Source organism: Eretmochelys imbricata, chromosome 1, assembly GCF_965152235.1.
Source record: "Eretmochelys imbricata isolate rEreImb1 chromosome 1, rEreImb1.hap1, whole genome shotgun sequence".
NCBI classification, from domain to species: domain Eukaryota; kingdom Metazoa; phylum Chordata; order Testudines; family Cheloniidae; genus Eretmochelys; species Eretmochelys imbricata.
In genome coordinates this window covers 29500765-29526928 of record NC_135572.1, presented here as the reverse complement: position 1 = coordinate 29526928, position 26164 = coordinate 29500765, and the positions used below count along the sequence as shown (strand labels likewise).

General features: G+C 44.6%; 1 protein-coding gene across 1 annotated transcript in view; it reads right to left on the bottom strand.

Moving 5' to 3' along the window:
- AMOTL1 (angiomotin like 1) overlaps nt 1-25400 on the bottom strand; it is a 121756-nt gene extending 96356 nt beyond the window's left edge. The window contains exon 1 of the mRNA XM_077805515.1: nt 25307-25400. Coding sequence (XP_077661641.1) covers nt 25307-25400 — 94 coding nt within the window. The remainder of the gene's footprint in view (nt 1-25306) is intronic.
- Nucleotides 25401-26164: the final 764 nt, after the last annotated feature.

Below are 26164 nucleotides of genomic sequence, written 5' to 3'. Positions count from 1 at the left end.
ATTTTAAATTGCCACTTTGCTTGTCAGTGACATGAAATGCCAATGATCATATTGTCTCATGTCAGTGTTGCTACTCTGAGATAGAAAATTAAATATTATACATTCTGGAGAGTGGAAAGGCAGGAAACTCTCCTTGAAACATTGACATATAGAGGATGACATGAAGCCTGCAATTCAAGGAATGGGCAGCACCTCTTTTGTCAATACAGGTAAGGGGCAGTTGGCATTTTCATTACATTATATATTCTGATCTTCAGGCCATAAAAAAAAACTTTGCTCCAAGCTAAACTTGCCATGCAAAGTGTTCAAGCAGGAAAAATATTTTTTCACTGAAATGAAACCATCCATATATCAAACTGCTTCAATTTACAGGACAAACATTTGCAGAACTCCAATCCAAGGTATGATTCACTGTGTTAGTCCCTTCAAAAATTATTATATTTTCAGGTGTCAGAAATTATCCAGCACAATTAATTTCACTTAGGTGTTGCCAAAGGGAAAAAGAAATTTAAAAATAAGTTCAAATATTTCATAACCTGACATTTACAGTGCAAATATTTGTAATGAAAAATAATCATATAAAGCGAGCACTGTACACTTTACATTCTGTGCTGTAATTGAAATCAGTATGTTTGAAAATATAGAAAAATATCCAAAAATAGTTATAATAAATTTTAATTGGTATTCTATTATTGTTTAACAGTGCGATTAAAACTACAACTAATTGCGATTAATTTTTTTAATCGAGTTAATTTGTTTTGAGTTAATCGCTTGAGTTAACTGAGACTAATTGACAGCCCCAGTCACACCAGATAATCCAAAGGATCTTTCCATGGAAGATTATCCGAAAAAATGTATTCCTAAAATGCTGCACTGTAAAAAGATCAAAGGCAATGGGCAGCCCGTGAACTGCTGCCTCGGGGAGGCTAGCCCCCAGCCCCATGTCTTCTGGCCAAGGCTCCACCCGCACCGGAGACCAGAGTGCCTTTCACCCCAGCTCCAGAGCGCTGGGTGGGCGGGCTGCCTGCCCCCAGCTTCCCCAGCCCCAGGCAGGCAGGCTGCTGGTCTCCAATTCCCCCAGCCCTGGAGCACCGGGTGGGTGGGCTGCCAGTCCCCAGCTCCCCCAGCGCCAGGCAGGTGGCCGGTCCCCAGCTGCCCCAGCCCAGGGGTGGACCTGGGAGCGGAGTGCGGGCAGGGCAACACAGGACTGTTTGGGGAGGCGATACCCATCGCTCATGTCAAAGATCACATAACTCCTGTGAAAGACACTGCACAGAGTCATGCTACCTGTCATCAGGAGACTTAGTTAATAAGAAAGAGGTAGGGATTTCAGAATATGACATGTCCCTGCAGGGAAAGGCATAGCAACTGCATTGCAGTGATGATACACTTATAGAATGGCATGCCATAGGCAAGCTAATTGAAAAGACACATAATATGCATGCCAATAAATATTGCAATATCTACTATTGTTTTAGATGAAGCAATTGCCCATTTGCTTCATTCTTTCTGATGTGGGACAAAATTCTTTTCCTGGCTCATCAGTGTAAAACTGGTGTTACTCCACTGCCTGAAGAGGATTTATTCCAGATTTACAGAAACGAAAAGCAGAATTTGATGTTATAAAAAGAAATATTAAAAAGACACTGTGCCCATTTGATCCTCACATTTTTCTGACATTTCAAAAAATGATGTCCAGTGAATTTCCATGTGGATTTATTCTTGGGGAGAGGTGATTTTTTTTCTCTTCAATTTAACTCTGCTGCTCTGAGTGGAATGAGGACTGTTCCCCTTTAATATTCTGGAAACAAATGGAAACCAGATTATATCTGTCCGAAATCTGCCAAAAAAAAGTGTTTTATTAAAACAAAATCTTCCTGGGATTTTCCCAAATCCACAAAATATTCCTGAGTGCAAAAGTTTCCACTGGGACTATTACATTAGCAGATAGGCTGCATCTACACTGCAAAAAAACCTCATTGCAGTGAGTCTCAGAGCCCAGGTTAACTGACTTGGTCTTCCAGGACATGTACTGCAGGGCAAAAAATAGCAGTGTAAACATTCCCTCTGAGCTTGAGCCCCGGCTCAGAAACCCAGCAAGAGGAGTTGGTCTCAGAGCCCAGGCTGCAGCCTGAATGGGAATACCTACACTGCTATTTTTAGCCCTGTAGCATGAATCCTATAAACTCGAGTCAGTTGACCCGGGATCTGAGACTCACTGCGCGTTGGGGAACGGGGGATTTGCAGTGCAGACATATCCAGACATGTATCCAGCCATCTCCCTAATTCCTCCCGCTACAAGGATGCTGCAAAGAGCAAGCTATTTCCACCTGAAAGCTGGAGTAACATTTTACCAGCTCAGACCTTTAAAATGCAGTTCTACTCTAAAAAGTGGCTGTGTAAAAAATGCATTGTGGGGCACTAGACTTTTGTTTCATGGATTCCTGATCAAATCTGCAGAGTTCATATATAAAAATATACTCTTCCCTGCCTGCCAGCCCCGCAATCTCAGACGGTGCTCTAAGAGTCCAGTGGAGGTCTTTCTGTCTTACACATCGTAACTTAATAAATACTCTGCCTTCAGCTACACCCGCCTGTTCAATCCCGTTAGCCTTCAAGCACACGCACCCACATATCCCCAACTACATTTGAAGACAATGGGATTATAAATGGTTTAAATAAGGGCCTGCAGCTATGGATGAGGCATAAGATTCAAAGCCTTTCAGAGAGCTGGTTGGGTTTGGCAAGGTGGCAGCTAGGAAATAAACACAACTTTTTACGTATAAACTGACCACATTTTAGTAGGAATCATTGTAACATCATAAAATATAGAACCCCATGATGTCATTTTTCTGGCCACTTTTCAGAACTGCACTTTAAGTCATATGTCGCTCAGGATCCACAACCATCAAGCATGAAAAAGCCAGGAAATGTCAGAATTTTTTTGCTTCCTGCCCCATCTTTTGTTTATTATTGGGCAGATTCTGACACTGTATTCTACTTTATTCACTCCTCTGTAGTTCAGCTGAAATCAAAAGAATTATGTGTGGAGTACAGAGATCACATTCCAGCTTTATGCTAGCTAGCTATTCTTATAGCAGAAGTCACCAGTTGGCACTATTACAGTCTTACAAGTCTTTTTTCCCTTAGCGTGCTGGTAGTGGACATTCTATGCAGTATGCTACATTGTTAGTTTCGAGATGAAGATTTCTTTCAGGGGAACTAGTGCAAGCCACAAGGGAGTTTGCTCTCTGCCTTAATCCCTCTAATTAGAGTCAGTTCTTGAGGCAGAGTTGCTTCCTGGGAATTGGGTATTCATGTGGGGCTGATTCCTGAAAGAGAAAATTGCCCGCATGTTGTTTGACCACCTCTGTTTCAGGTTTGCTGTATATGGCAACTAAAGCAGATTATACTAAGAAAATACCCAAACTCCATGTCACTGATTTCTCCTACAACAGGAAACTGATTTGCAAGGCCCCGAAATCTGCTACCTATTTAGTTGGGGGTCACACCCATAGTGCAGTAGTCACTTTCCAAACACAGAAGAAAGCAGAGACCCTGCTCCAAAGAGCTTACAGTCTAAAAAAGACAAAGATAGAAAAGGGTGGTGAAAGTGATGCAACACACAAGCAAAGGGCCTGATTCTTCCACCTTACACAGTGAGCATATACACTGAAATCAATGCACAGCAAGGTACTAATCAGAGTGAGCAGAGAATGGCAGAATGTGGCCCTAAAAGATCAGGGTAATGACAGGTGCATGACCTATTTTTTATAAGTTTGGCCGTTTGCTAAGTTAAACAAAATTCTCCCCCTCCTCACTCTGTCATGCAACTCCCTCATCTTCCCCTCACAGCAATCCTAGCTTCAGTCTGAGCCATCTGGCTGATTGCTAAACCAATCATTGACCTGATTTTTATATTATATAATGTTTGCACATAGGAGGCTGAGCAGGAAGCCCCCCTCTCCGCCAGCTCTCCCTTGTTAAAGAGTGGGCAGCAGAACATTCTAGTTACGCTTCTGTTCCCTTTCATTATATTTTCTGTGTCAATAATGAAGTCCCAGCTCCTTAGACTATAATAGCTCTCCCCTGTCCTGAGTCCCACCTTATTCCTCATTCTTCCCCAGCTTGCTCTGTGGGAGCTCTGTCCTCCTCTCTGGGACTTGTGTTCTTCTCCATTTTCTACGCTTTCATCATCTCTCCCCCTTGTCCTCACAGGCCTCTGCTCATTCCTGCTCTCCCTTCTCCAACCTATACCACTTTTCCTCCCCATCTCTCTCCTTCCTATTTACTCCACACTCCTTGCCAGCATTCTCCCTCCAATCTGACCCTCTCTCTTCCACTCCCTCTCTCACGCATGCACACACACATACACCCCTCCCTTACTTCTGATTTTCCTACCATACATCATCTTCTCTCCCCATACCAATAAGTAAGTATTCAGCCACACTAGCCACCTTCTCTCTTTGCAGGCCCATGCATGAAGATGAGTTCCTCCATTATGGGATCCCCACCCAAAGCAGCTGCCTCTTCTCCCTCTTGTTGCTCAGTGGGTGGCCCTTAGGCCCCATATCCTCTCTTCCTTTCCACAGAACCTCTCACAACCTCTGCAGGGCCCTGCTTTCACATCATAAGAACAGTCTCCCATTAAGCAGTTACAGCGAAGCCCTCAGAATAGGTCTGGCTGATGTCTAGCTGCCAAGTACTAGTAGGATATACACAGGCTATTCCGGCTCAGTTCTAGCCCAGAAGGCAAGCTTGTCTGGGGGTCTAAACCCATACACAAGCCACTTATGATTTAAGCCAGTCTCCATCATCATCAAAACACATTTCAGGAATGGAAGAATCTAACTTGGTCATGTATTGTGCTACAGATTATCCTTTTTGGATAAACCACATTCCCTTTTGAGAGTTAGTTAGTCCCGACCTGGTAGATGTGGTGTGCTGGAGAATCTTCACCCACCCCCAAACAATCCAGTTAAGTCATAAATCCAAGATCTCTAGATCCACTGATTTTGGTGAAGTTACACCAGCATAAAACTGATGTAAGAAGTACTGTTCCCTCTCAGCGGTGCGTGTGCACACAGATCCTAAACCCCATGCACACGGCGAAACACGGCATGCACAAAAGTTTGCACAGAAGCACAACAATTTGCACAGAAGAAATTTTTTGCACACACAGCCTGTCAAAAATTAGAGGGAACATTGGTAAGAAGGTGAAGAAACAGGTCCTACAGGTTTTTTTTAAACCACATGTTCAAAATGTATCCATAGATGTACCAGAGAAAATATGTGACACCATATTTGGGTCTTCAGCATGTGCTACTCAAAATGAGCTATAGGTATTCTATGTGCTGAATGGCACAAACAGATTCACAGGAGTCTTCAGCATATTGGGCCAAGTCTTCCATGTGACACCAGCAGAGAATTTGACCCATTCATTTTAACATTTCATTCCAGGTCCTCCAAAGCTTGGCTGACTGGCTCCCATTTAGCTGCAAATGCTCCAGCATTCACCACGTTGTGACATCACATCCAGTGCCAATACTCACAAGCCCTTGTGAGCATTGGCACTGACCCACACAGGATGAGAGAAGCGATATTTTACAAATATGTGACATGGTATTGAAATGGGGTTTTGCATTTCCATTTTTTAATATCTTTTGGGATAGAAGATAAAAAAATATTACTAAACTGGGCCTATAATGCTAGCAAGAGCACCTAGTTTAGTGTTTTTTAACTGAAGATCACGAAGGGGATAAGATCCACTATCCTCCTTTCACAGAAAGGGGAAACTGAGGTAGAGAGAGATGACACGACTTGTCCAGCGTCACCTAGCAGGCCAGTGGCACAGCCAGGCATAGAACCCCAAGCACCTATCCAGTGCCCTATCCACTGGACCACACTGCCTCCCAACACATCACTGACCTGACTCTGCTACTACTATTTATGATTTGCATTACAGTAGTGTCCAGAGGCCCAGACTACGATCAGGGCCCCAGTGTGCCAGGTGCTGTACAATCCCTATAGGCCAATTCCATGCACAGTGGGTTCCCCTGGGAACTTGGCCAATTATATTCTGCCTATTTACATTCCCTCAGCAGTTTCAGCGGGATCAGTGTACTTCACCTCCTGTACTAAAATGTTATGCAAGACTGCTGTGGTCTGTTACACAGCTACTACTTTCCACTTCAGAAGTGTCTGCATTTTTAGTGAAGCAATCACTATAGAGTTACCTCATAGAGGTATTGTGAGGCTTAATCTGCTAATGATTGTAAAGTGCTATGAGATCTTTGGATGAAAGTTGCTGTAGAACTATTATTTGCTATGACATCACAACAAAGGGCATGCTGGGGCTTCACAGATGGGCAGGAGCATGGTACTGCAATTTAAGGGGGACTGAAAAAAAAAAGGGGAGACTTTAATGTAACTAGAGGGTGAAAAATCCCTTTACCTTTGCTATTTGGAGGACTCAACACACAGTTGGTTTTTTGATAAAGTATTTACAGGCCACCTTTAAAATACTTTTCAAATAATTAACTCTTTTTGTTAATTGCAACATAGCTGTCATAAATACACCCCTCAAATTTCCATGCAGACAATGTAAAAGGACCCCATTCAATTTAAAAATCACTCTCTCTCTCTCTCTCTCTGAAAGGCTTTTTGTTTTTTACCTACTATTGTAAAACACCTAAAATTATTATAAACACTATAAAGTACTACTATAAATGCTACCATGACCAGGGCCTTACAAATGCGTCGATAGATGACATATAACTGATCATTTGCTCTGTGCATCTGACAGCACCTGCTGAATAATCATTTGCATGGGTTCCACTGTATAGCCACTAAGTCAATTTCCACTATTGTTCTTGTTCATACAGCAATGGGAGAGAGAAAAAACTTTTTTAAAAAATAGGAAAATGTAAAACCACAATAACTGGCAGTGAGACTTGTAATTTCAGGTTCTAAACCTGCCTCAATTTAATTGTTTTCTTCTTTAAACTGACTTGATTTCTCATCTATGCATCCTTTATATAGAGTTTTATCTTCATTCTTTCCTGTGGTGCATTAGTATGTTTCACCATTCTCTAATAAAGTGTAACCTAAATACAAAAGCTTCTTTAGACCAGTTCCTTCTCCTCCCCCAGCCCACCATGCATGCCTGCAAAAGAAGAAAATATCCTACTTACATCTCTCCTCTGACTTCAAACAACCTTACATGCATATTCCCCTTGTCTGATGATGTACTCTAAACTCTGATTAAAATTGCTAAGCCCAAGCATCCAGAAAGACAAATTCTAATCTATATGTGCTCTAAAGGCTCCTATCTCTTTGGCTTCACCAACTGCTAAATGATTGCTGAGTGTTTTCAAACTCACATTTTCACTTCTAGTGCAGGATGCTTGATTGAATAATTATTAATGTCACTTTAATCACACCTCAGTAATTAAAATGTTTCAAAGAAAGGAGTCTGTTAAAACTTCTTGCACTGATGGCCTAAACCACTTTAAACGACAATGTATAGTGACATTTCTGATGTAGAAGAGTATTACAAGTGGCCTGGGGTTCTTTTTAATAAGGGACTTTTAAGGACAGACACATCACTACCCACAGACATTTAGTTCCCTAACCTTAAAGTTCAGATGGAAATAGTTTCAGTGTTCTCTAATAAAGTTTAATCAAACACTTGACATATTCAACCTTAAAAGAAAACTGGAAACATAATGATAGGACTTGATGGAATGATGGAATCTCCATCATTGGAGATTTTTAAAAGCAGGTCGGACAAACACCTGTCAGGGATGGTCTAGATAATATTTATCCCTGCCTTGAATGCAGGGTACTGGACTAGATGACCTCTCCAAGTCCCTTCCAGTTCTATGATTCTATGACTTAGACGGTCATTTCTTTACTGACCCTAAAACTATTTTTAAGACGATAAATGTACAGAAATCATGTGTGTTGCTTGGGAAGGTTTTAAAAACTATTGTTTCATAAGAGCAGCCATACTGGGTCAGACCAATGGTCCATCTAGCCCAGTATCCTGTCTTCTGACAGTGGCCAATGCCAGGTGATCCAGAGGGAATGAACACAACAAGTAACCGTCAAGTGATCCATCCCATGTTGCCCATTCCCAGCTTCTGGCAAACAGAGGCTAGGGACTTACTTCAGAGCATGATTTTGCATCCCTGCCCATTCTGGCTAATAGCCATTGATGGACCTCTCCTCCATGAACTTATCTAGTTCTTTTTTGAACTATAGTAGTGGTTCTCAAACTTTTGTACTTGTGACTCAATCAACACAGCAAGCCTCTGAGTGTGACCCCCCCCTTATAAATTAAAAACACATTTTAATATATTTAACACCATTATAAATGCTGGAGGCAAAGGGGGTTTGGATGGAGGCTGACAGCTTGCAACCCCCCCATGTAATAACCTCGCGACCCCCTGAGGGGTCCTGACCCCCACTTTGAGAACCCCTGAACTATAGTCTTGGCCTTCACAACATCCTCTGGCAAAGAGTTCCACAGGTTGACTGTGTGTTGTGTAAAGAAATACTTCCTTTTGTTTGTTTTAACCTGCTGCCTATTAATTTCATTTGGTGACCCCCTAGTTCTTGTGTTATGAAGAGTAAATAGCACTTCCCTATTCACTTTCTCCACACCAGTCATGATTTTATAGACCTCTATCATATCTTCCCCCCCAACCCAGTCGCCTCTTTTCCAAGCTGAAAAATCCGAGCCTTAGTAATCTCTCTTCATATGGAAGCTGCTCCATACCCCTAATCAATTTTTGTTGCCCTTTTCTGTACCTTTTCCAATTCCAATATATCTTTTTTGAGATGGGGCGACCAGATCCGCAGGCAGTATTCAAGATGTGGGCGTCCCATGGATTTATATAGAGGCAACATGATACTCAATAAACGTGGAGTCTCTCTCTGCACAATTTAGGGTCATTCAGCTCTCACACTGCATTACAGCTGAAGACAACACATAAATCAGCTGAAAAATAAACTTCTGTTGCTGCTTCTTCATGTTAAGTGCCACCCCTGTCCACGGCAGCATGGAGGGGTGGTGGGACCCCCAGGTCCCTGACGGCAGGGCCTATGCATTAACGTACCGGGGTCTCTTCCCCTACACTGCCACATTCCAAGGAAAGCTCATGGATCAGAATTTCTGAGCTGGTGTCTGTCCGTTCAGAGTTCCAGCGTTGAGCCAGCTGAGGATCAGACCCCAACCTTTAGAGTGTCGTTTGCCCAGAACCTTTCAACGCAACTTTTTCAAATTATCACCCGACTCAATAAAAGTATTGTCTGGAGGGTTATCTGACGGCCGTATTTCTGACCATACCATGGAACAAAGACAGAACTGCTGAGACAGGCTGCCGAAGCGCAGTACATCTGTACTGACTGATTGCAGAACCGGTATCAGAATGTGCACGGTTTGCCCCGAATTCTGGTTACTCAGCACAGCTTTCATACAAGCATGTGGCTTATAAGCTTTTCTCTGTTTGAGGCAATTCTCAGACTGTGGGTCGGGACCGCATTTTAATGGGGTCGCCAGGGCTGGCTTAGACTCGCTGGGGTCCGCAGCCAAAGCTCAAGCCCAAATCCAAGGGCTTCAGCCCTGGGCAGCAGGGCTAAGGTTAGAGGCCCCCTGCCTGGGGCTGAAGCCCTTTGGCTTTGGCCTCCCGGAATAGGGCAGTGGGGCTTTTGCTTCCCCCCTTCACCTGGTGACGGGGCGTGAGCGGACTCAGGTTTCCCTCTCCTCTTGTGGGGTCCTGTAGTAATTTTTGTTGTCAGAAGGGGGTCGCGGTGCAAAGAAGTTTGAGAACCCCTGCACTAAGGCACCCTCTCAATCTCTCTCTCTCCCCCAGCTTCTTTTCCCCTTCCCCAGTCTGCTCCACTATCAACAAGCGCTGAGCGAGGCAAGAGGCACTTCCATGGTCAGGCAGCTCTGACTGAAGGAATCTCAGACATTGCAACCATATGTCAGCCTCTTTCAAGGAAAAGCGAACTAACTTGACTTCCCAGTCGCTGTTTACATCCAAAATAAAGCCCCAAAGCTGCAATCAAAGGCTTCAACCCTTCCGCGGTGCCCCCCAAAGTCTCCCATGCTCTGTTAAAGGAGATCACATGGAGCAAGTAGCTTTTGCAATTTCCCCCCACCTCCTCCAAAAATAAGTTTGTGTTTATTACCTTTCACTTCTTGCTCAGAAGTTCCCGGCAGAAACTTTGCAATCCACATGAGGCTACCATGGCTAGTTTTGTCCCCACCAAAAAAAAAAAAAAAAAGCATAAAGCGGCTACCGTGCAAACGTGCTGCTTGACATGATGTGTAGAAAACGGATCGAGATGCAGAGGAAAACCTCAGATCCAGGACACAACAATCAGCCCCATTCACACTGGAATGAAAGGAATGTCAGAGCTTTACCTACTGCCCAAATCATGGTCGTCTCTGCTGGGTCCTAATGTTGCACCATGTATCCAGCGAGAGTTCAGTCCCAAGCAGACTGAGCTGAGCGGGCTGGGCGGGATAGGAGACTGGCATCGAAATGGTAACACTACACTATCCTGCAACACACACACACACGCGCACGCACACGCCAATGAGCTACCAGGTCCTAGTGCACCCGGAGTAAAGCAGGACAGATCGAACTCAGTAAGCGAAGTCTCTGGCAGAGAAGGCAACGCTGGCATAGCAGGGCCTGCTGGTGGTCGAAACTCTGTGGCAGAGATTTTAACCGCGGTTTCATCTAAAACTCCTTCGGATTTTATTCTAGGGCATAAAAACACATTGAAACAGTTTTAAGCAACCGCTTAAGGGAGTGACAAAATACTTGGTGGTCTTCTGGTGAAGATGGAGCAGAGTCATGCTCCACACACGGGAGGGCGGGGGGTGGGGGGGAAATCTGGTAATTTCTAATTAGAATGGTCTCCTCTGCAAGTTTCTTCTGCCAATATTTGCACTGGGAATGGATCGAACTGAATCCATCCCTGAAGGTAATTTAAGATTTTATTTATTTTATATTCAGAATAATCACATTTCATTCAAATTGTGTTGGTTTGGGGGTTGGTGATTGTTTTATTTAACAATTTTTGTTTTGTTTAACAATTCTCTTGGTGATACATAAGTCAAGACAGAGTCATGCTCATTCTCACTTAGCTGTGTTGACTGACATCCCAATAGGAGTAAAAAGCAGAAAAAGCTTAATCACCAAAGTCACAGATCACAGGAAACAGCAAGCATGTCCCATTTTTACATGGTCAGTTTTTCAACCATAATCACCATCACTTTAGGTGGTTAGGGTACCAACATGGGACTTGGGAGACCTTGGATTCCTTGCTCCATCACAGTCTTCCTGTGTGACTTTGGGCAAGTCACTTAGTGTGTCAACAATGCAAAAATAGAATAAAACAAAAACTAATAAAATAACCAAAACTCTGCTGCAGCAAGTCTCAGAGCCTGAGTTTACAGACTTGGGCTTGTGGTGATAAAAATAGCTGTGTAGACATTCCTGCTTGGGCTGGAGTTGGGCTCTGAAATCAGGCAAGGGGGTTGGGACATCTACATGGCTATTTTTAGTGCCCTAGTACAAGCCCTCTGAACCCGAGCCTATCGACCTGGGCTCTGAGACTTGCTGCTGCAGGATTTTTTTTTTTTTGCCAGTGTAGACATAACATTTGTCTCTCTGTGCTTCAGTTCCCATCTGTTAAATGGGGCTAATAGCACTGCCCTACCTCACAGGGATTGTTGTGAGGACAAATACATTAAAGATTATGAGGTGCTCAGCTACTGAGAGAATGGAGGCCATATAAGTACTCAAGACGAATAGATAAAAAAATGTTTTTAGCATTAAAACCGGGGCCTCAGGCATTGGTGGTACCTCAGTCTCTCATTCACTGCCTATGGCACACAAGTTTAATCTCCTGAGGACCGAAGGGCTTTAGTCTAACCCAAGTTATCACTCAGAGTTGATGGTTTAATGGTCCATTCTGGCCTCAGACTCCATGAAATTATGAAAACAGGTCTGGCCATGTTTATTACCTTCCACTCCTTCCCCATCTCAGTGTTCCCCTTTTGTAGTATTGCTATCGTTTATTTGTATTACAGCAGGGTCTAGAGGCCCCAGCCAACATGATAACAGCCCATGCCCCAAAGAGCTTACAGTCTAAAGAGCTAAGACAGACAAAGTGTGGGAGAAAAAGCATCTCTCTATCATCATCATCATCCCACTTTACAAATAAGGAATGGTGGCACCAAGAAATTAAGTGACTTGCCCAAGGTCACACAGACAGTCTGTGGGAGAGTTAGGCATTGAATCCAGATCTCCAGAGCCCCAGTCCTGTGCCTTTAGCAAGACCATTCTTGCTCTCTGTTAGGAAATCCTTTCACACCGGTTAGAATTTGAGTGAAGGATTTGCATTTTGTTAGTGTATTTGCACTTTCGTTGTTTTGTTGAGCAGCATCCCAAGTGTGCAGATGTGGGGGGGCAGTATAAATAACATTACTGTTATTAAATCCAGGCCCTTCTCCCTGCTGCACAGCTGCCTCCCGACTCATTTTCCCATAAATCGCTTACTGTACATATTCCTTCGTGTCAAGCAGTGGATTTATTGACTGTGCTGGACAGCAGTACTGTAGAAACAGGAAAACAGGAAATTTGTCAGCACACAGTGGTTCTTTGCCATTCAGCACACCAGTTCCACAGGATGCATTCTCATTATGGCTGGAATTATTCATGATTTAACTTCACCAACCGTACCTAAGCAAGCCATTCTTCAGACTTATGATGCTGTAGAGTCTGATTGCGAAGTGGGAGACCTACCGGTATGTGGGTAGCATGTGTGTGTGTGTGATTATTTTGGACTTAGTGCCTTTCATCAAAGCATCTCTAAGCACTGTACAAAGGGGTGCACTCAGCTTTCTGAGGCATGGGGGCAGGCAGGCATACCCCCTTCATGCCATGTATCTGTACTCAATGTGCTGTACCTTTCCCTTATTTCCTGGCGCCAACATTTCTTACGGTGACTGGATAGTTCCTTCTTTTGTCTCTCATCAGGAGAGAGAACACAATGCTAAGGCATGTCTATACTTTGAGCTGGGGGCGCAAGTTCCAGCTTAAGGAGACATACCCATGCTAGCACTGATCATGCTAGCCTGCTAAAAATAGAGTGTAGCTGTCATGTCAAGAGGAGCCAGCCACCCCGAGTATGTACCCAGTGCTAGCACTGGCCCATACTCAGGGTGGCTAGCTCCTCCCACCACTCACATGGCTATGCTGTACTTTTAGCACACTAGCTTGATCAGAGCTAGTGTGAGTATGTCCCCTCGAGCTGGGAATCACACCCCCAGCTCAAAGTGTAGACGTACCTTTAGATTTCTCTATTTAATTGCTCCAGCTACCTTTACTCAAGCAAAACTTCCAGTGACTGCAGGATTAGCCCTTTCCTAGTAGTTACTTTACAGTGCCTAGAATGTGCAAGGTGCTTTACAAACCCACAAAGAAGACAAAGGGGCTGATCCTGGGCTCAGCCCTTGTTCCTATGTGCTACTCTGATGGTGTAGAGGGGCCAGAGAAGTGCTGCAACAGGCTGGAGAAGAATCCCCCCAGTGCAGCAGCAGTGTAGCACCATATTTGATGCTATGCTAGCCCCCTCACAGCCCCCAGCATGGGGTGTGTGCTAGAGATGGGGCTGAGAGGGGAGAATCTCTATAGTGATAAATACTATGGGAATTCTGGGCTCCTCTAGGCTGTCGTGCATTCCATAGGCTGCCTGGGTAAGGCTTCTGTAAATTAATTATTTTTTCTTTAGTTACCTTGATCCTGTATTGAATTTTATACAATCTGAATAAAACTAGATTTGTGGGATTTAACTGAGTCTGGTTACATTAGCCAGAGACTCCTCCAAGCCAGTGTTTAGAAAGGTTTGGTTTGGTGTTTTAGCCTATCCTTACAGGCACCTGCAAAGAGGATTATCTCCTAATACGTCTTTCTATAGCCCCTTCAACGCACAATGCATGATCTGGATTGTGTTGAATTTCAGAGGATGATGGTCTCTTTCTGCCTATGTAACTTTGTTTCTCTTTCCCCCCAAACCCTGTATTTTTGGAGACACATTTGCCAGTGCTTTTCAAAGTCCTTCTCTTGTTCAATTCTGTTTTGACTTCACAATGAATTTAGTGGTTGTGAAGGGTGCAAGATTGGAGACTGAATTTCTCTAGTAGGTGACAGGTCTGGTACAGGCCAGCAGGAGCTCAAGCTTCCTCACACCACTTGTCTAATGGAGTTAGAATGTAACCCTAAATGGGACAAGAGGGTATTTCAGTTCCCATGCCCACTCAGTCTTTGGCCCCTCTGCTGAGGATGCCTATTATAGTCATGTAGACAAGAATTCACTATGAACTGGATTGATGATATCATCTCATTTCACATAGGCCCATGACCAGCCACCTATTGCTAACAAGGGCCCTGGGACAGATTTAAGACCAGCAATCTAAAAATGGAAAGCTCTCTAATCTATGAGAGAGGGAAAAAAAAACTTCCTCAGATTTCCCACGCATTTCTGCTTTAGTTGGGAGTGGGCAGAGCAAACGTTCCCCAAAACGTGACAAATTTTTCCACCCATTTCTAATGACCCTTCTGCACTGAGTCATCACCAACCTCCTGTGTCATCTCGAGTCCCCAGTCAGCTCTGTGTTAGTGACTCCCTTTTACTATATAGGTCTGTGATGTTTATTACACCCAGGCTGCAGGCAAGAGCACTGAACTCCTGTGGACTCGGCCGTTCTGAACAGTAAGTTCAGTCTGGTATTGATGCTCATTACATTTAAAACCACCTACGCATGTCATCACATCGACTCCAAATGCAAACAAACAAATAATTATCCCATTCCAGCCGACAATTTGGCAACCCCAAATGCCTGCACCCCATATTATTTCTTGATTGTGACTGCCACTTCTGATGTTAGACTAGGCAGCCCACGACTTACAGCCCCACTAGCATTACCCCCTGCTATAGTGTATGTACAGCCAGCCTAAGATAGGAACAACCAAAATAGTCATTGTAAGATGCTTGGACAACAGCATGAACCAAAACGTGGAATTAAAATACAGTCTATAAAGAAGACGTTTTATTAGAGTAAATTTAGTAAGTAACACAGATCCATTAAAAAAAAAAGCCTCCTTACCATGTCTCCTGCCCAGTCAGATGGAAAGAATGTAGCTGTTCTGATTAATCACTAACTTCATTTATCCCAGATACACGGCTTGTTTCAGCAGATATTATTTTAACAGTCATCAGCTTCTCTGAAATGTTTTAAATTATGAGCAGAGGCACATCCACTTGTGCTCTTCAAGCAGTAGTTCCATAATTCCATCTGCAAAAGGTGTTTAAACAATCCAGCTACCAGATGGCCAGTAAACTCAAAAACTTGGTGAGCATTAAAAGAAATATATTATTGCACTAAATTAATAGCCACTGCCAGGTTTTCACTATGGTGACGGCTGTACATATTTATCAGCTCCCCTCCGCTGTGCATTTAATAGGCAGCATTGCAACTACAGACAGCAAAGTCATCTCTGCACATCTGTTTTCCCAATTTTGCCAAAGAGCTTTCATTTTTCTTTCCTCTAATAATTTGACCTGTTTCGTTTCTGGCAGAGGACTCCGTTAAATGGAGCACTAGCTTCCTGGATTCATTCCAGCCAGAGATGAAGTCAGAACAACAAGGAAAAAAAGCAGCTGGTGGCTACTAAGCAATGGGAACAAACAGGCAAGGGATTTTTAAAAAAGTCAAATGGGATTGGATTCCTAGTTGTAATGGTTGCACAGGAACAACGTACCACAGAAACTGTATTTCCTGCAATCACAGTAGTTGTAGCATGCCTCCCCTAGTACATCTAGATAATCACACGTGTTCAGCTATCAGGAAATTTGGTGCACAGCCTCTAAGAATTTCCACAGATGTATTAGGTCTTTTACAAAAGCATTCAGATCTGGAGTCAGGAAGAGTGGGTTTCCCATCTCAAACCCCGTCCCCCCCATTTTATTTTTCCACTTTTATCAAATTTCCATTACTCTATCACAGTTTTCTCTGATCCACTCATGTAGGGAGAGAGCTCTTTCTTCGCACACATCTTTCCTCATCTGGCCTCTCTTCATCCTGATATTCAACTATCTTATCCTAAAGCAGCAAACAGACCAATTTCTAGTGACACTTCCAGTTGGGTGTGACTCAGAAGCAGGATGTAGCTGTGGCAGCATCAACTGACGCCCCTCCTTAAGAAAGCATCTTTCTGTTGCCCTTCCTTTCTCCGAGACCAAAAATTCCACCTCACAGCTCACCAAGGAGACAATACAACATTCTTCTGCTAGGCTGCAGAGCAAGTGTGAAATATTCTGTTTTCGTCATTTACAGAACAACAGTCACAGGCAGAATCATAAGTGCAGAAATCCTGAATTTTGGGAGAGTAGACAGAATGAATGAGAAGAAGAGAGAAGAGTTCATTTTAGGCTAATCATTGTGGACCCCTGACAAAATGATGCTTCCAGTACTTGCTTATCACAATCGTTTTAACTTGGGAATGAGTACGGGACACTTCAGCTAGCAGCTACAAAAGGGCACAATTGTGTCAGATGATGAATACCTCCGGAGGCTTCTCATCACCCTCAGTTCCTATGCTCTTGTGAAACTAAACGTGCAAAGCTCGACTCAGGAGATGCCCTTTGTCATGCAGGATCAGACTCATTGGTGACTGCTAGGGACGACAGTACTGATCATCCAAACCAAGCCTTTTATGAGCTGTGGGGGGAAAAAACTGGTTAAACTTTCTTCTCCTCTATTATGTTTCATGCTGGAAGCCAAAAGAACCCAAATACCATAATAAAGACCATTCTCATGATATTTCAAGCTATATAGGAAGCAGGAAGGACCCAAATCTCATGAAAGTGCTTGGAGCACTTCTGTACTTGGAAGTCTCTAACTATCTGACAATGAGGAGATCTCTCTCGATCTCTCTCTCTCTCACAAACACACACACACCTGTGTCTTGCTAAAAACTCTCTTCCTTCTTCTAAACTCTAATCTTTCCTTGTTCTTCCATTTTTGCACAGTTGTCTCATATTCTGTTTTGGTCTTATCTAGTTTAGATGTGAGATCCTGTCTTACTCTAGGTTTGGAAGGAACAATGGAAATGTAGGGTGCAACCAAAACTACGTTTAATAATAATTTCTGGCCTCTGGGACATTGAATGTTCCCACACAGCCGCTACTCCCCTTCCCACACAAGTGTTAAGATGGGGAGCAGGAATTGGGTGGGAGCACCCTCAACTTGCCAGTTGTACCAGCACACCAGGGAAAGTGATTTGCACTGAGTAGAGGGCTGGCACAGATTATTTCCTTCTCGGAGCAGGAATGGAACCAGAGAGTCCTAGGTCACAATAAAGTTCCTGGTCTACTCTCAGAGAAGCACAGTAATGCTCTATCCCTTGCTCAGAGCTTGTGGCAAAGACACAGTTAGCCTAGTTTTGTAGGTCCAAAAGATCTTGCTAGTTGATCATCCAAACTCTCTGCTGTTTCATTTAACCAAACCAGATCTTAGAACTTTTGAGGTTCAGCCATCACTAGTGAGGATGTGGTCAAGGGAAGGGCAAAAACAATGACAAAAGGTACGTAAAGAAAGACTGTGAAGATGTGAGGGATCAATAAGAAAAGCACAGAAGGGAAGAGTTGGAATCTGCAGCAGGGCAAGTACGTTTTAAGTAATTTGCAGATTTTAGACCTATAAGATCAGTTAGACAATGGAATAAGCAGCCAAAGGATGGCTGTTGACATTGCATCGCTAGAGATATTCAGCACTAGGCTAGACACCCATCTAGTATGGATTATTTTTTAATAATCTCAATCCTGACATCAAGCAGACAGAGCTCACAAGAGCTTCCCTACAATCCAGTTTTTAGAATATAGTTTCCATTTAGGCATTGCATTAAGAAATCCAAACTCTGGGCACCAGAGGTTCACAGTAGAGATGTGTACATGATAAAATGACCATTTTTCTTCTATGCAGTGTTGTTGTAGCTGTGTTGGTGCCAGGATATTCGAGAGAAAAGGTGGTTGAGATAATAGCTTTTATAGGACCAACTTATGTTGGTGAAAGAGACAAGCTTTTGAGCTTACATAGAGCTCTTCTTCAGGTCTCCTGAAATTGGTCCAATAAAAGAAACTACCTCACCCACCTTGTTTCTCATTTTTAATTCTGCCTATGGACAACCCTGTGTTTTACTTTAGGATGCTGGTGATTTATCAGTTCCTGTATGTTGTCTCCAAAAGAGGTTGTGTCTCCATAAAATCCAATCTCCTTACCAGAAAACCAGTATTTCAGAAAAAGGAGTGTATGTTCGCAGCAATACTCAAATCTCAGGCTTCAGAGCATAAAATGATCAATGAAGGAGTCAGGGATGACATTTCCCCCCAACTACATTGCACAAACGGTGCACTGTGAGTGGTGGGGAAGGAAGATTCACTTCCCACCGAAGTTCATGTGATGACCATTCCTGGAGGTGGAATACCAGAACTTAATGATCCAATGAGGGAAATTGTACGCTCTTATGGACACACAATGTTGCCCTCTGTGAGACATGATGCTCTGCTCCAATGGTCAAGTTTAAAAGTGCATGACTCTCTGTGAGGCAGTGGGGAGGATTGGGGGGAACCACAAGAGAAGGGTCTTTCTGCATGTCTAGCTAAACAGAATGTTGAAAGTCGTACCACAAACAAATACAGTCCTGAAATATCAGTGCACCTCAGATTAGACTCTGCCCACCTCCTTCTGTGAGAACATAATTAACGTGTTTGGTTTTAGAGAGGTCTGCTCTCTGTCGTTTAGTAATGTGAATCACGTCACTTGGTCCCAGAGCCCTCACAGTGCAGAATGCTGACAAAGAGCACAGGGCTCATACCTGAGACCACCCTAACTTAAGATGACTTTGGTATGAAGCATAAGCACAAAGGGAAAGCCATTGTTCTAGGTCCACTGGCACCAAGGGGTTATATGGGGAAAGAGTGTACCTCTTCCTCAGGATAACCGCTTTTGCTGTGAGTGCCTCAGCTTCCGCTTCTCCCATGCTGAGAACCTGCTGCTGAACAGCCATCTTGCTCAATGGCAGTAGGGCAGAACTGTCAGTGTGACAATGGAGCAGGCTAGGCACTCCAGGCTGGCTGTGATGCCACCAGCTTTTCTGAGAAGCCACTTGCCCATAGAACCAGAACATATTTAGTCAGCTCTCTTGGAATAACTGCACTTCGCATGTTTACTGCACATTACACCTCCAACCTTTCCTACTTCTAAACTACCCGGGAACCTCTTGCCTCATTTTTCATTTTGTCAGGCAGTCTTGAAAGCATGACCCACACCACCACCACACATACACACACACTCACTCTTGTGTCTCCATGCCCTCTCCCCATTCCTCAGGGCAACAGGTGGTCAATATCTTCAGCTGTCTCTACAGGCGCTGATGGTATGAGCCACCTGTTGAGGATCTTCTGATGAGCAACATGTAGTCCATCCCATCCTCTCTGGCCTGCCTCAATACAGCACTTCTAGCTAGGGCTACAAAACAGACTACTTCTGCCATGGCCCTGCTGAGCTGGGGTTAAGAGAAGACTCATGACCTTTATTGCCTAACGATGTCCTAATGAACCTGCTAGAGATTATGGATCATCTCTCTTAAAAAGCAAGTGCTGGAGGACCCCAAGCAAATAATTAGGGGGTGTCTCTCAGCCTCATCTCATAGACCCGACAGCAGGGTCTGTTTGCTGCTTCCTGTTGCATTATTTGGGTAGATGGTCACCCAGTCCCCAGAAATGCCTTTATGCCTGTTTGAGCCAGTCGCCTACACTGGGTGGCCCCCAAGAAGCTACCTAGTGCCCCTTGCAGCTCAAACAGGGGAACTTCTAGCTACAAGACTTAACAGGGATAGAGCAGGCCACCAGCACCCAGTTCCCCACTTGAAGGTAAAGTGCGTGGGATCTTGAGCCCAAGCAAGGGGCTGACTGTATGTTCCCCTAAGTTTGTCGAACCCTGCCAAACCAACCCATATGAAGTGAACTATTGATTTCATTCTGGGAGCTGGACTCTTCACTCCTCAGACTTCACACATTTCTAGTCCTGATTCCCCTCTGCTCTAACCACTAGGAACATAGCATACCAGAGGACAAAGTTTTGGGAGCTCATTGTAGCACTAACCATCAGAGCAGAGAGTCACAGAAGTGCTGGTGCCAGGCACGGGTTAAACTTTAACTGCACTTCCAAAAACCTGGAGCATTTACACTTTCTGCAACAGAAAGGTGCAAGCTCTTGGCACAAAATTAAATACCCAAGCAAATGTGATTCAGAAAGGTACTAAATACATCTCCTAGTATCCAGCAGTGTCCACCTCTCTGGTCTGTGCATTTAAAAGCAATGCAGAAAGGAGCCACTGGTAATGTTGCATTTATGCGGCAGACTGCACTCAGCAGCTGCCCTATTTTTTAACTAAGTCTTCTCATCCAAATTACAGTATAGGATGCAGAGAAGAAAAAGACATAGGAATATATGCTCTGCATGGGACTTACCCAACTGATCCAATCTGAGTGGTGCTGGTGCGCCTTCAGAAATCTCATTGTCTGCAGGAAGAAGAACAAATGCCTGGAAAGAGCAGCCTGATTCATAGATGTATATTGTTAGAGAAATAAAACTGCTTCTAGTAACACTGCAGTGAGGCCGTTGCTTAGCTCGCCACTAGTTCTGCCAGGTGGTGCTTTCTCTCAGCATGTCTGATTGGAAATTAGCAATTGTCAAAGAAACTTTGGGTCAATTCAGCCCCAAAACCAAAGCATATTCTTGCTGCAAAATGAAACCTCATCGTCCCACCAGCACCCATACACTTTGCGTTGGCAGAGTCCTGGGGGGCTGCACTGCACCATTCTGATCCGTGATGGGACACCCAGGCTGCACATGTAAAACAACAACCTCATTTTCTGCTGTGTCCTCCAGACTTTTCAGAAGCCCCGCCACTCCCATCGCCTGTCCCTTTTAGTGGCCAAAGATTGGCCAGAAGCATCATTAACCAGAGCAGAGCCTCCAGAAGTGAGCACGCCGATCCTGTGTCCACCTGAATGGACACAAACACCTCCCTTCGCTACTGCAGGCCCCTCTTTGCCATCCGGCCTGCCTGCCCACTGGTTGCTAGGCAACCACAGCAGGCAAACGTATTCGGCATTAACTCTCCCACCCTCTTTGAGATTTTTTGTTTGTTTTTCAATTATTTAAAAAGAAAAAAAACCCTGAAAAAGGCCAGATCCTCAAAGACAAATAAATAACAAAGAAACCAAAGAGACTCTTTCCCCTTCAGTCACTGGATTTGATCTCCCAGATACCAAAATCTCTTGTCTATCAAATGGGGATGTTGTGTAGCCAGAGTACATTTCAACCTATGGAGAGGAGGGGAAGGGCTACAGCCCAGTTTTCTCCCTCCTCCTGAATAGCAGACCAAGCGAGCCCTTTAACTCTGTGAATTTTCACCTGTAACACTCACAGGAGAAACTCTCACAAGGCACTAGAAGAAAATTAATCACTAGGGACTATCCTACACTGAGGATAAGATATGGGGACTTGAAATCTAGCAAGTCACCCTCACCAAAGGACCTTGACACTTCACACACATCAGTGAATTTATCCCCACAACACCCCTGTGAGGTAAGGAAGTACTATTATACTATACTGTCTTTGTTATTGGGATCTTCAGTCTAGCAGACAAACCTGTAAGTAGATCCAATGACTGGAGGCTGAAGCCAGACGAATTCAGATTGGGAATAAGATGCAAATTTTTAACCGTAGTGAGGTTAATTAACCAATGGAACAATTTACAAAAGTTGTGGTGGAATCTCCATCACTGGCAATTTTAAAATCATTACTGGGTGTTTTTCTAAAAGATATGCTCTAATTCAGTGGTCTCCAAACTTTTTACGCGCAAGATCACTTTTCGAATTTAAGGGCAACACAGGATCTACTGTGCCCCTTCCCTGGGGCCCCACCCCTTCCCCAAAGCCTCGCTCTGCTCACTCCATTCCCCCCGCCCCATTGCTTGCTCTCCCCCACTGTCACTCATTTTGAGCGGGCTGGAGTGGGGGTTGGGTTTCAGGAGGGAGTGCGGCCTCTGGGTTGGGGCCAAGGGGTTCACAGCGTGGGAGGGGGCTCTGGGCTGAGCCTGGGGCAGGGGGCTGGGGTGCAGGAGGGGGTGTGGGTTGTGGGCTCTGGGAGGGAGTTTGGGTGCAGGAGTGGGCTCCAGGCTGGGACACAGTGTTGGGGTGCAGGAAGGGGAGGGGGTGCAGGCTCTGGGAGGGGAGTCAGGGCTGGGACAGAGGGTTGGGGTGCAGAAGGGAGTATGGGGTGCCGGCTCTTGGAAGGGGGGTCAGGACTGGGGCTTGGAGTGCAGGAGGGGGTTTGAGGTGCAGGAGGGGGTATGGAGTGCTGGCACCAGGACGGGACTTAGGGCTGGGGGTTGGGATGCAGGAGGGGGTTTGTGGTGCTGACTCAGGGCTGTGGCTTGGGGAGCAGAAGGAGGCTTGGGGTGCAGGAGGGGGTATGGGTTGGTGGCTCTGGGAGGGGACTCAGGGCTGGGGGTTGGGGTGTGGCCTCCCGCTGGGCAGCACTTACCTCTGGCGGCTCCCGGTCGGCGGTGCAGCATGGCTGCCACTAAGGTTGGCTCCCTGCGTACCCTGGCCCCACGCCACTTCCGGAAGGTGCCAACGTGCCCCTGTGGCCCCTTGGGGGGGCAGGGGGCACGTGGCTCTGTGCACTGCCCCTCTCTGCCGGCATCGCTCCTGCAGCTCCCATTGGCCACAGCTCCCTGTTCCTGGCCAATGGGAGCTGCGGGGGCGGTGCTTGCAGGCAGGAGCAGCACAAGGAGGGAGACCCCTGCCCCCCCCGCGCGCCCTCCCCCCCCACCCGCCGCCCCTGGGGGTGCAGGGCTGCGCTGGCCACTTTCTGGAGCGGCGTGGGGCTGGGGCAGGCAGGGAGCCTGCCTTAGAGGCAGCCCCGCTGCACCGCCGGAGATCGCGATCGACTGGGAGATCCTCTAGGATCAACCAGTTGATCATGATCGACCGGTTGGTGACCACTGCTCTAATTCAAACACGAAAGTCCTATGGCCTGTGTTTTACAGGAAGTCAGACTAGAGGATCACAGTGGTACCTTCTGGCCTTATTATCTGTGAATCATCCCCACTTAACAGATGGGGAACTGAAGAACAAAGAAGCAAAGTGACTTGCCCAGAGTCACACAGGAAGTTTATGGCAGAGCTGAGAAACGAATCCACATCTCCTGAATCCCAGGCCAACCTCAGCCACAAGCCCATCCTTCCTTTCCTGACCTTAGCTGAGGCAAGACTATGCTATGGTGCCAATAAGACATCAGCCAACATTTAATGGTTAGGTCGAGGGACAATGGCGGGAGATGTCTGAGGGTTCGCTAAGACAATGCTTGTTTCAGAGCAGGTGGAAAAAAATTTATTTTCAAAAATTTTCATAAAAATTTCAGTGTTTTTCAAAATTCTAAAAATGCAATAAATTTTTTGAAAAATGTTTAGAATTTTTTCCCGTCAGATCTAATATATTTATTTGCAAAACTATAGAGTAGATTGGAACACAGATTGATAAATGTGCACACACACATACCCAAATTGTATAAATGTATCTAATCATTATATCTGATCATCTCTCTCTTCTCTATCCTTATATTTTGCCTGTCTTCCTAGAGTGTAAATTATTGATGGCAGTGACCATGTCTACCACTATTTGTTCAGCCCCCAAGCACAAACAGGATCAGGGCCTCTGAGAACTACAATAATGTAAATATGAAAGAATAACATAGACCTGAGCACATGGCCAGTGTTCAACAAATCAATAGTAATGGGAATTGAGATAAGACCATATAAAATGTTTTTCTTCTAGATATTTAAAATGGACAAAGTAATTACGCCAGGAACCTTAAATTATCTGTTGCCTTATCCAGCCTTACTTCATACCCTTTTAAACAAACAGACTATTGTAGAACAGCCTTCTTTTCCCCTGCAACTCCCACACTGGACCTTGAGGAAAAGAAATTACATTTTTGTGCAAATATTTAAGTACATTAGACCCACAATTTGGTGCATTCAGATGGACCACCATCAGGAGAATCTTCCCTGACCCTGCCCCTGATGCAGCACATCCCCTCTATCAAAGGTGGACTGCAGGATCAGGATGGCGCCAGTCAGGGTTTAAATTCTCAAAGATTATTTCCTGGAGGACCCTCCCCGCATTCAGGGCTCCGGACTTAAGTCCCCCGGGACCTAGCGGGGTGCTGGGAGGCACCGGCACCTCCAGCGGAGCTCCCACGGGTTTGAAAATATTTACCAAAGCTCTGCTCCAGTGGGTTCCTGCTGAATTTAAGCCCTAGCACCAGTGCAGGTGAAGTGCTATCCAAGTTTGGTAAGCAGCAAAATGACAATTTTATCAGCTTATTATTAGTACAGCCTTATTCACTTCAACACAAACACACACTATACCTCATAGCTAGAGACTGCTGAATAGCATCAGAATCTCTAGTGTTAACAGGACATGTTCTGGTGGTTGTGGTCATTGTCTCCAGGGACTGAACCAAGGATCTATGGATCTAAAATGGGCATACTGAATAAGACCAATGGTCCATCTAGCCCGTATCCTGTCTTCCAGTAGTGGCTAATGCCAGATGCTTCAAAAGGAATTAACAGAACAGGGTAATTACTGAGTGGTCCATCCCTGTTGTCCAATCCCAGCATCTGGCAATCAGAGGCTAGGGACATCCAGAGCATGGGGTTGCATCCCAGACCATCTTGGTTAATAGTCGTTGATGGACCTATCCTTCATGAACTTATCTAATTCTTTTTTAAACCCAGTTATAATTTTGGCCTTCACAACATCCCCCGGCAACGAGTTCCACAGGTTGGCCGTACATTGTGTTGCATAAGCCCCTGCTGCCTAAGCCAAAAGGACAAGGTCCAATAGTTTGAAAGCATTTGTAGGGATAAAGGCCATGCAATACCTTGGACAATTCCCAAGACATGTAACAGGTGCCAAGACTGGCCATCGCCAGCACTAAAAGAAAATAAATAGAGTTGGGTGGTACATTTTTGTTAAAGCAAAACACTTTGGTTTCCACAAAACTGTTGTTTGGAAGGTTTTTGGGTCTGGGGCAAAGAGTGATTAAACAGGTGGATTAAAAACGGCACAGCTACCATACCTCCTCTGTCACTAGCAAAGTGAAAAATACCACTGTGAGTCAGCCAGTTGATTTCATCCAGCTTCCAGTTGTCACCAAGGTCCATGCTTCCCATACAGTGTCAGAGAGTTGCTGGTAACACCTTCTGGAGTTCTTTCTGAGGAATAACCAAAACCTATTGTGAATTATTGCAATTGCCAGGCTTCAAAATCTGCAAACAGCTAACCACTGATGCAGAGCGAAACTAGTATTTCTATGTCTAACCCTATTGGCCAAATTGTGCCCAGACCACACATGGGGGTGCAAGACATGGAAAGGGTGTACAGTTTCCAGATTACGTTTAGGTGTTGGTTTGACTAGGGTGAAGTGGCAATTTGTTTTCTTGTCCTGTGAAAATTTTTGACATTTCAAAATTTTTTCCCATCCATTCGCACACCAGGATGAAGTTGAAGTCTCAAAAATTGTCATTAACTGGAAAAAAAAATCAGTTCAGGTCAATTGAAATGTTTTCTCTCAGTTTTAACTTTTCTCTTTTTTTAACATTTTTAGTGTAAATTTACTAAAACTTCAGAACAACTTGAAACATCAAAACTTTCTGGTTCAACAGAGTTGAAACCTTTTTTAACCAAAATTTTTTTAAGTCAGATGTCTCACACCTGACGCTGTTTCATGAACAGTTTGGGTTTCGACAAATCGGCATTTGTCAGGGGAAAAAAATGTAAAAAAAGTTGCCACCAGTTCTGTAGCTGTATAACCTGTGTCTTAGAGACTGCTGTAACAGTAGCAATTAGCCAGGGTGCTTCAACTTGTGGTCCCTGGTTTAAATGAGAGGGAGCTACTGGCAGGATTGCTAGATAGGCTTTTTGAGCTGAGGTCAGG